We start from the raw sequence: 11,031 nt of genomic DNA, 5'->3' as shown, positions 1-11,031 counted from the left end.
GAACCAGTTGTTATGTCAATAAATACCAGACAGCTCGGCAAATAACCTGTTATAAAATGAACCCTCAGACACTTTATTATAGCAGCAAGTCAGCTTCTTCTTATTTCACAGGTAACCTTTAACAAATACTGAAGATACCAGACACAGTAAATAGTATTTCTGTATAAAATTCGAATTTATAGTCAAACTCTTTGGCCCTCTGGTGGTATTCTTGCACAGGTGCACCTGTTTGGAGGTCAAACAAGGAAAAGATAACAAAAAACCTTCCTAAAAAACAAACTTTTCTGTCATTCTTACAAGTCCAGCTTATTCTTTTATGACACTTAAGTTACCCTATTTCCACTGGAAAAGGAATTTTCTCCATCTGAACTCATTGGAAATCAACTTTCCTCGCAGTTCAAGCCAACATCATATAAAACATCTTATTTGCATGTAACAATTATTTACCTTGTCATTATTTTCTCAGCACAACAACGCCTGAGTTCGGTTAAGGGTAGTTTTGAACGCCTGCTGATTCATAATTCCCCTGGTCTGATTAATGCAAAACAAACAAAAAAAAACCCTACAGAATGCACATTTAAGAGATTATAAACACAAAGACTGCGTGTCTTCTTCTAGAGAAAGAAGCTTATTCTGTATGAACCAGAGGACAATCTGTTGGTTAGAAAGGTGAAACAGCTACTGATAAAAGTGACGACAGGAGAACATTTTCTACAGAACTTGGTCAAACTACTAAAGAAGTTGAGAGCCAAACGGGTTTTGGAAACCGTTTCTTCTTATTGGCCTCGTTCTTTACCGTTAGCCTGCCTCTCCCGTGAGATCTGCAAACTGAGACAGGTTCTTTATAAAAGTACTTTACACATCTGAGTTTAGAAGGAAACAACATAATAAACGAGCGAGCTACTCCTTTAAGGCTGCAGGTGGCCAGAAATAATAGCCCGTCTGGTTTATCTGGGCTAATGCTGGCTATTCTCGTTGTTGGATTAGTGCTGGAGAAACAGAGCTGCGTCGCCTGTTTCACACAACAAAGTATTCATCTGACAAACCAACTAAGACTCTCATTTATTCACCTTTATTAATACTTTATATTAAAAACACATTCTGCTTGTAAAACGTGAACGAAACTCGGACATGTTGTAGTAAATCTGGATATTTTTAGCATAATTACTCAGGTTGACTAAATGTGCATAACACATATCTCCACTATCACAGACACACCTTTTTAAATATTAACTAAATGTTAAGGCTGCAATGAGTGACCTCAGGAAGAAGTAGCTCCCTCTTGTGATCGTCTTGTAGAACAGCAGCTTTAATCAACTCCTTTCACGCCCAACTTTAAAAAAATTAACCTCCTTTAAACATCAGCACGGTTCGTTTTGATGCCCAGCACCACAGACAAACAAAATGCACACATGTTCAGTAAAAGATCAGTCATTTATTTTCTACGTTCACACTTTGCTCTACATCAGAGCAACAGTTAAAGGTTTTCTCTTGAACACTACGCGTGAGGATCCGCTTGGAGCGCGCAGAAACATTCACAACGTTTCTTTCGCCTCTCTAACCCCGTTAAGGCTAAACAGTGTGGTCTCTCAGGCCGACTCTTTCTGTGAGATATGAACAAATATGAACATGTGACGGATCGTTACATCGTTTAGTAAATATATTAAAGATTATCTGTGCAAATACCTCAATTTGAGATAGAACATGAACCTAACACGTTACACACCTGCTAGTTCAACACAGCATTGCATAATTTAAAAAAAGGTCATTCAAAATAATTAAACATTTCTCACATTAGCTGTTACTATAATTGTCATTTCAGTTCAATTTCATCTAAAATAAAACAAAAAAAAGTAAAATTAAGTAGGTTTGTGAAACTAGATGTATAATTAATTTGCATAAGATGTTCAACATTTTCTGGGAGTTAAAATAAAATATATCTGACTACTTCTCTATATTTACTTGAAGTGTTAAGACATTGAGAAGCATTTTAAGCACACTGCATGCACTTGTACCATTTTACTGAAATTATTTAACAAAAAATATGCACATTGCTTTTTCGGATGGGCAGTACTGTTTAGTCTAGATAAAATGGAGAATTTAAAGGAATAATTTGACTTTTGCAACCATCTTAAAAAAAGAGAAAACCTTGGCGCATCCCAGCGTCTATTTCTGCCATCGTAGTTTATTTTGAAAGGATTATAAAGTGGAAACTACGATCACTGATGAGCTCAGCTTCACTGTCAGAATACATGCATTCCCCTCCATGTTTATTTAATGGACTGGTGAAAATAAAGGAATATAAAAATCTCCAGTTAGTAAAACTAGCAGCCGAACACGTCTCCACACCTGAAGCCCGTTTCATTACAGCAGCGGTTCCTAAAGTTCAGGTCAGGAACCAACTGTGCCTCATGAAAGCTTGAAAATATCTACAGAAGTCAAATTATCTTTCAAAATTATTGCTAATAGCATATTTAGCCCTAACTGTTAGAGAAAGATAAAAACAATAGTCCTCAATGGATAAAACGCAGAAGAAACACTGATGAGGGTCTTTGCTAAATCGCCTCCTAGCAATGATTGTATCATTCAGTCAATAATAGTCGGGGTCACGAGTTTCTGAAACTTTTATTTTGTGGGTTTAAAGCTGAAAACTTTGGGATCCACTGCAGCAGAGGAGTCTTCAGCTGCAGGACTCTGGGTGAGTAAACTTTAAATCACCGTGTGGACAGATGAGATCAAAACTGCCTTCTTTGCTTTTACAGCTTGTTGTTAATTAATTGGCCCTGCAGGAGTAAAAACTGAAATAAGAACGTGTTTTAAGACGAACGAATCGCTGCAAATTGGTTTTATGTTTATAGAGTTGGCTGGAGGTGGGGGGCTGCTGGGTCAAATATTCAAAGAAAAATCAAAAAATAACTTACAAAATTCATGGCGTATTTTTGCTTTAAAAGCCCATACTCAATTGCCTCTGCATCCCTGATCTAACCCCAGATGTTTTCGTGTTGTTACAAAGAGGATATCAGTGTGCTTATAATGCCCCGTGAGCAGAACAGTCAGAACAAGCAAACCGCTGCTTTGCTTTTCTGAACAACTGGAATGAGTTATTTTATAAGAAATTATTATTTTTACTACGCTAAAGGACAATTCATCATCATCTATCATTCTTAAACCTAAATATAGTCGTCCTTTTTGTTGTTAGTGACGGACAGATGAAGCCATAATACAGACACGTGTGGCAGTGGTACCAGAGTGTTTGCTCAGGATAAAATACAGCTCATCCTGCCGACGTGGTTGTTCTCTCTCAGAGGTTTTTTTTTTTTTTTTTTTGTAAGGCAGAGACACAAGACTGTCTTTGATGCGCAAATCCTACTTGGGTCCCGGCACAACGTCTGGATTCGTAGCAACATAATGTGAATGTTGACAGAAGTCTACCGTTTTTGGTCCAAAGACTTTTGTAAAACCTTTGCTTCTAGTACGATGGCAGGATTCTCGATGTCGGCTTTGCTCTGGACCATCCTCAGCTCCAGCTGAGCAGGACTGGGCTTGTTCCCAGGACCAGCCACCCCTGAAAGACAAAAAAACGAAACTTTTAGGCACAATCCCATTAATATTACCCCTGTTCCTTGGCTAATAGTACTAAGTCACATGAGAGTTGACAGTTGAAATATTTCCTCTTCAAGAAGCTTATATTTTAGCAGTTTTAGCTGATTCCTTTTAGGTGAGAAACCTTAGTTTTTGTTAGGACCTCTTTAACCCCAAGGGTTGATGCTGCAGCAGTTTTTGGTATGAAAAGTCTACCAGAGTGTAAAACAAATGTTATTGCAGTTAGCCAAGCGCTAATTAGAAGAGTGGTAATATTTGAACTTTATGATGAATTTAATACAAACATGTTACATTCACGTTTGTAATGCTTCGTTTGGAGAGCATGCTTAAAAAGTTTAGTTTGCAGAGTCAGACAGCCAACAACATCCTCCTCTTTAACCCAACAAGACTTGAGACAACCTTAGTCACTGTTGTTAAAACCAAACAGACAGACTGGGAGGAAAAGAGGGTTAAATGGAGTTGTCGTAAACTAATCAGCCTAAAGTTTAATTCCTTCTTTTTGCAGCTACGTAGCTACCAATAGAGCTACTGCGTTATTTTAAAGGACCAACTCTAAGATCCACTGTACTGGTAAAAACACAAGGTGTTATTTTATGTAAATACAAAGCAAATGACAGAAGAAATCAAGACGTGTCTTTGTCCAAGAATCATCTTGGAGACCAAGTAAAGACAAAACCAAACCCTACCATTGGCATAAGTGATGGTCCTCTTAATGACATGGTGCATAACAGAAACGGTCTTTTCACAGGCGGTCTGAAACACAATCAAAAGAAGACAAAGCTGCACTAAACTGCAATTTATACGTTCAAAAACAGAAACCAAACGTTTAGTGGCTGCGGCGGACCTTTAGGTCGTTAGGGTGGTGGTGAGTCCAGGCGAGCAGCATGGCAGCAAACAGGTCTCCTGTTCCCACGAACACCGCATCAACTTTCGGGATGTCCAGGCAGATTTTCTGACTGGAGCTGGTCCCATCTGGTTTTCCTGCAGAGAGGGTTGAGATGATCAAAAACAAGACAGATGGCAGCTGAACTGCACTCAGCAGGAATCTAACTATTGTCGTTACACAGATGTTCATTTTAGTTGCTTTAAAAAAGGCCTAAATACTTTACTTATTTTTTGGCTCCCAAGGGCCACCAAAAACTGATCCCCACGTTTGGAGGGCAGGTCTGTACTTGTGAGGACCACCGTGTCTGGGCCCATTTCATGAAGCAAGTCCATAACCTGGAGAACAGAACCAGGAACTGAACTTTCAGGTGCCACAAACACAAATAATAAAAGTTTCAACAAACAGGAAGTGTTTAGGATGCTCACCTTGATAGCATCATCCTCTGTGGAAATTTTCCTCCCAGTTAACAACCTACAGAAAACCAGAACAGGACAAAAATAAAGTGTGAAAAGCTTTTGTAGATTATTTTAAAATCTTGAACAACTTTTTGAAAACAAACTGACTCCGCTTCAAACTGGTTGGGGGTCAGGATTTCTGCCAAAGGCACAACTTTGTTCTTGTAGATCGGCAGCAGGTTCTCTGGAACATACTGACACAAGAAAAAAAAAGAAAACAGGTTAGGAAAAATATAACGTTCTTAACTTTAAGTGACAGATGTTTTAACAAAGTGTCTAAAAAGACATCGAAGCAGACAAACCAAACGGTTCATGTGGAGCTTATAAAAGCTGCAGAAAATGAATATAAAGAAAAACATACCATAGCACCAAGGTCCCCCATGACAGGATCACAAACTGTGAAGAACAAAAGTCTCAAACGTGAGATTTTAAATCAAGTTAAGAAACAAACCAAGTTTTCAAATGGAAAACCTGATTTACTCACCGTATACCAAGCTGGGGTTGGCCTTCTTTAACTCCTTGATAATATCAACCACTGTTTCCAGGAAGGATGTGTCCCTGCTGTACCCTGAGGAGAGATGTTAGAATAACAATGAAAAGATAACAGCCTGAAGTCATAAAAACTGATACAAAGATGACTCTATTGGCCCATTACGGTTGAATAAAGTGCTCCATTTCTCTGCTTCACAGATAAATATATTTTAATTGCAGACACTGTTTGTGATCAATCAAACTTTTGCCCTGGATTGTGATGCAAAGCTTTAAATTATCCTCATAGGGTCATTTAATTATAATTATCAGGATTTCTGGCCAATTCTGTTACTTAAACTAAATGCACTACAAGTCTCATGATATAAAGTAACTCCTGGGTGCAGGAATGAGGTTTTACTGATGCAGAGGGATTAAAACAAAAGCGTAGAAACACTTCTCCTGATAACGATAACGCTTCCCTGTGGCTGTTTCTGTTCATACATTGTGATGAAGCTGGAGGTCAGCATATCAGGCTGCACATGCAAATCCTTTCATTAGTTTACTGATTTTTTTCCCTCAGTTATTTGAGTCAAATATTCAGGAAATAATCTGTGCCCAGAAAGGCCAGATCACAATAAAACAATCATCATCGTACATCCAAAGACCGTTAAACTGTGACATATTGGTATTCATGCATTAAAAAAATTATATTTTATCTTTAATTGATGAAGCAATTCATTACATCCATATGCTTTATGTATAAAAATGTTATTCTGAATCAACTAAGTACTCGTGCAAAGCTCATAAACCTTTGAGTTCAGGTCTGGATTTTACTGAAACTAATTATATTTGATTATTATCCACAAAAATTTCTTAACGCAATGACTCACAGTTTACTTCTGATTAAAATAAAAGTGAAATATGATCGAAAGCATTCTTTACTTTCCTTTGTTGAACATGTTGTGCTTCCTGCTGCCTCACCTGTGAGAATGTAATCATAGTGGTTCACCTTGTTGAGCTTGATGCCCTCATACAAAACATTCAGCTCCTCCGCAGTCAGGACTTGTCCCTTCCAGTGGGCATAGCCTGGACGAAACCACAAACCAGGACATAAGACACCTTACAGGTTAACAGCTGACTGAAAAACACACACATCAGAAGAGAGTATGCAAACAGTGGTCCCAGCTGAAGTCATGTCAACCATAAGCAGCAGACAGAGTGGCTAAAACTGGATTTTATCTGGAGCTCATGAAGCGCTGGGGCCTGACCGAAAAAAATGTTTTCTCACTCTGTGGTGTCCCTAATAAGTTAACTACAATAAGTAAATAAACACAAAGGAAAATTAACATTTAGCCCTACTTGAAATGCTGAAAATAAATTTATTATATAAAAAAAACCTTTCAAGTTGTATTAGCATGAATTTAGACAGTGGATGTGTGGATGAGCCCCTCTTTGCTCTGCAGATCCTGCCCACAACCTCTTTGTGATGTCGGGGGCCGAGAAGGGGCCGAGAAGGGGCCAAGCGGGGGCCGAGCGTGGGTCTCCACACAAACTGAAAGGGAACACTGTATCCTGACTGCCAGCTCCCTGCTTTGTTTTCTCCTCAGCCTTTACCTCCAATAAACCCGGAAACGCTGCTCTGACTGCTAATGACTGGGGACAAAATGGACGCAGATAAGGACACGATTTGGTGCACCGGAGGACAGTTTTTCCAGTTTTGACGCCGAGCCAGTGAACACACCTCCAGAGAAGACAGAAGCATGTGTTCTGTTTCCATGAAGAGTACAAACATGGCCGCTGCCTCAAGTGACAATAAATATTTATAAATATTAGTAAACACACATGCCAGTAAACAACCACAGCTCTGAAAAAGTCGGGGCTGTGCGTAAAATGTAAACAAAAACAGAATGAAAATCTCAGAAACCCATATAACAAATGTTTACACTTCAAAATTGTACATAACTCAAAACAGGCAGGGTCTCGTTTATCACTGGACACATTATTAACAATGTTCCATCATCAATGTTTACATTTTACACAATGTCAGTCAAAGCTTTCAGACCTGAGCAGCTTCCTTTTCCTTAAGAGCAGATGTTGATATTATTGAAGTGATTTCTGGGTAAACGTCTCAAACTCCTGTTGCGGAAACAAATTCTTCACATACTTTAACGCATGAACCTGAGAAAATAATCCTATCATCTCTGCGTGTGTCCTGAGCCCTTCTGCTTTCACGTGGTCCTTGTTTTCCTTCGTGGGGCAGCGAGCGGCAGTTTCACTCCGATTTCCAGAACATTTCCCTGCTCTGAAAGTTCATAAATAGATGTTTTTAAAAAGGAGAGCTCCTCAGAAACACATTTGCGCTTTGTAAAATTCCTCTCGGCTACGAACGCACCAACTTTTAGCTCTATATCTGCAAAAATGATGGAATTACAGCCGTTTTTGTGTTTGCTGTGGTTGACTAGCTGCAGCAGCCATCTTGTTAATTAGCTGTAGATGTACATCCAGTGATTAGTTTCTGAAAGTTTCATTAAAATCCATCCAGTGGCTTCTCGTTAGCAGTGAATCCCTGTGATTCCTTCAGGTGATTCTTTCCTTTTTTTTTGTCTCATTGGACTTGTGTCCCAAGTCCAGACCAGCACACGAGCTAGTCCATTAGTTTATGATAATATTTAATCTGAGCTTGTAAAAGATACACAGGCCAAGATTCTTAATCCATTTGTTTTCCAAATCTTTAAGAGCGTTTAATGATTTCAAGGCCAAACTAGTGACAGATAAATCCTAAAACTCTGCAAAATATAACTTTATTTTGGTACATGACGCTCACACACATTTCATTTTCACGTGTGCTACAATAAAAATTAGAAATTAGAGCCAAGGACAGCCGAATGGGACAGAGTGGACATGTTCACCATTTTGAAACTGAGTCATGTTAATTTGACCTGTAAAATGTACACTCCCTGACTGTTTTGTGCATGTAAATTATTAAAAAATAAACAGTTTTCAGCCCATTTCACTGTCTGGATAGTATCTCCTACTTTTGTTTTAAGTTAGGACTAAAGGAGCTGGTGATATTTCTGGGATCTTTGAACAAATAAAAAGTCAATTTTATGATTCTCAAAACATGGAATTGTGTTTTTCTATTTGTCTACACTAATGAGCACACAGTTGTGAACACTGTAATGTATATACTTTTGCAACAGGTTGTTAGACACTGAAAGCTTTAGACAATGAGCCGATCTGCTTTGTAAAAACAAACAAAAGCTAACCTGTGTGGTTGGAAAACTGCACCGAGTTGATGGAGTCCACCTCAAAGCCCAGCACCTGGAAAAACAGGAACGAGGCAGCTGTGAAAACAGAGAACAAGAACATCTCTACAGAACCAGACCTGAGTAAACGTCTAAGTTTCCCCGCGCCGTGGGAGCAGCGACTGAGGGCCACCGAAGTATTTTCATACCAGCAAGATGATTCCCAAAGAGACTTTATCCCAAAACAAGGCATAGGTCAACTCGGGAATTATGGATTTTTTAGGCTCTTATTTTATCCTCTAAATGACAAATATTCTGATTTTTTGAAACATAGATTGTACTCCTAGCCAAAGTATTTCACAGTTTTGCAAAACCAAGCAGAGGAACAATACGGTAGGCTGCTAGTAGGTGACTAAAGATATAATATATTTATTATAAAATAACTTAAAATGAGTTGTTAGTTGTGTGTACACAGAAAACTGGTGGGCTTCTGTGCATGAATGATTCATTGTTTGGTGGCTTAAACATACAAACAATCAAAACAGGCCTTGAAAATTGTCAATAATGAAGATACATGACTACAAAGAAGCTGATTTTTTATTAAAAATAAAGAAAACTACAGTTCAGAAACCACTTGGAACAGCACTTTAATCAAATGTTTCTGAACACAGTGTTCAGGATATCAAATCTGTGTAATCTGAAATGATAAAATAGTGAAATTATGTCACGTTTTCAAGAAAATCAATGCATGTTTAGGATTAACCCAACTCAAATCACAACAAACACATGATGTAGACAGTCTGGATGTGCAGTAAACAACCAGAAACACTGACTTATTTATTTATTTGGCAGTGACACACTCTTAGTTTGTAAATTGAAATAATGAGAAACATTTCAGCAGCTAAACTTTGAAATGTTTCCACTGCTTGATCCTGTCAGCAGCCAAGTGCATACATAATGAGTTATGTTGATTATATGTCATTTACAGTGATGTATTAGAGCAGATTTTTAAGATTTTAGGTGTTAAACTCACTGGTTTAACAGTAAAAAATGAGAGAAATGGCCTGTATGTTGAGCCACGGCAGAAATGAGTTGGTGATGTAACATCGTAGCGAACCAAACCGTTACGACAAAAATTAGGAAGTCGCGTTCAGAAGCGAACTTTTCGCCGTTTTTCTCAGTCATCGTCGGACGGAACCGAGCCGCCGAAGCAGCAGCAGCAGCAGCCTGGAGACAGGATGTACTCACCTGCAGGGGAAATGTTGCCGACTTGTTCCCCACGTATCCCCTGACAACATGACTCTGAATAGACAACACGCGACACTCCATTACCGCAGTTCGCATCTAAAACAGAAACACCCAACGAGCACCGCGGACGGGGTTTAACCTAAAACTAGCATTAAAACTCAGCACACGGCCGGGAAAACTTGGCTAATGAGAGGTAAGTTCGGCGCTGAAGGGCACGCCGCGCCGCTGGTTGGAACATTGACGTTTTTTTTTTTTCTTTTTTTCCTTCAGGCAGCTGAACGGGCACCTAAAGTGATGCGTTCAATGGTTGGAGAGAAACGTGGGAGACACGGGGTTCCCCGTTATTGAAAACTTCAGCGTAAACAGATTTTTACAGTTCAACTGCACAATTTACAAATCCAGCATAGATTTTTCTTTCTTTCTTTTTAAATCAAAATCCATTGAAACCAACAACTATGGTAAACTTATTTACTTTTTAACCAGGCTGCACCAGCTTTAGAATACTTAAATAAAATTAAACAAAATAGTTGTGCTAGATTAGATCAGACAGAAGTCGATAGTTGTTTATTTGTAAGTAATCAATTATTTTCTTTAGGCTTTGCTGCAGAATGTAATATTGTGTGCTCCTTTGTTTGTATCGTTCGCAAAATATCCCATGAAATAGTAGATGAATATTAATAAAATTTGCAGAAGGTATTCACAGGAAACTCGTTACCTTTTGGAGTCAAACCAATTCAACATGGCCGCCACAGCTAGTCAATCTTAACCAACACAAAAAAAAAGGCTATAGCTCAGTCAGTTTAACAGAAATTAAGCTTACATTTGCTGTGTTGGTAGCTGAAAGTCATCCCTATCATATACTCTGGTGCTAACAGACTGTGTGAGATCTTTAAAATTGTGACGATGGGTGATGGGCGATATGCATTCCTTCAACGAATACTATTTACTTATTTTTTTAATAGTTAAGTCATTGAACAGGTGAGGTGTTCTTCAGAGATTTCTGTTAAAGATTGACTTGTAATTGGCCAACACATACATTTTATTTCTGCATTCTCTGTCCAATCCTGCAGCTTTGTAGGAAGATTTACAAACCTGTGAATGTGTAATGGAATGGTTTTTAAAA

General features: G+C 38.6%; 1 protein-coding gene across 2 annotated transcripts; it reads right to left on the bottom strand.

Moving 5' to 3' along the window:
* Positions 1-1,415: 1,415 nt before the first annotated feature.
* On the bottom strand, positions 1,416-10,169 carry LOC108238479 (pyridoxal kinase). Of its 2 annotated transcripts, none has more exons than XM_017420604.3 (11): positions 9,909-10,169; positions 8,682-8,736; positions 6,397-6,501; positions 5,429-5,512; positions 5,306-5,340; positions 5,053-5,138; positions 4,915-4,960; positions 4,716-4,824; positions 4,448-4,584; positions 4,290-4,356; positions 1,416-3,565 (listed from the first exon to the last, which is right to left on the bottom strand). In XM_017420604.3, exons 1-11 carry the CDS (start codon positions 10,002-10,004, stop codon positions 3,429-3,431), a joined length of 957 nt encoding a protein of 318 aa, XP_017276093.1. In that variant the 5' UTR covers positions 10,005-10,169; the 3' UTR covers positions 1,416-3,428. The 2 variants fall into 2 exon arrangements, with proteins under 2 accessions (XP_017276093.1, XP_017276092.1); XM_017420603.3 differs by having other exon boundaries at positions 4,713-4,824; positions 9,909-10,168.
* Positions 10,170-11,031: the final 862 nt, after the last annotated feature.

This window comes from Kryptolebias marmoratus, linkage group LG6, assembly GCF_001649575.2.
Source record: "Kryptolebias marmoratus isolate JLee-2015 linkage group LG6, ASM164957v2, whole genome shotgun sequence".
NCBI lineage: Eukaryota > Metazoa > Chordata > Actinopteri > Cyprinodontiformes > Rivulidae > Kryptolebias > Kryptolebias marmoratus.
The sequence above is the reverse complement of the archived record's forward strand: the minus strand, read 5'-3'. Positions and strand labels throughout refer to the sequence as shown.

What these genes read in the sequence shown, in the direction of transcription:
- LOC108238479 (XM_017420603.3), bottom strand. Translation starts at nt 10,004, where the DNA reads ATGCGAACTGCGGTAATGGAGTGTCGCGTGTTGTCTATTCAGAGTCAT. An exon ending in GCAGTTTTCCAACCACACAG is followed by an intron (nt 6,502 to 8,681) that starts GTTAGCTTTTGT and finishes GGTTTCGTCCAG; the next exon opens with GCTATGCCCACTGGAAGGGA. An exon ending in CAACCCCAGCTTGGTATACG is followed by an intron (nt 5,341 to 5,428) that starts GTGAGTAAATCA and finishes TGTTCTTCACAG; the next exon opens with TTTGTGATCCTGTCATGGGG.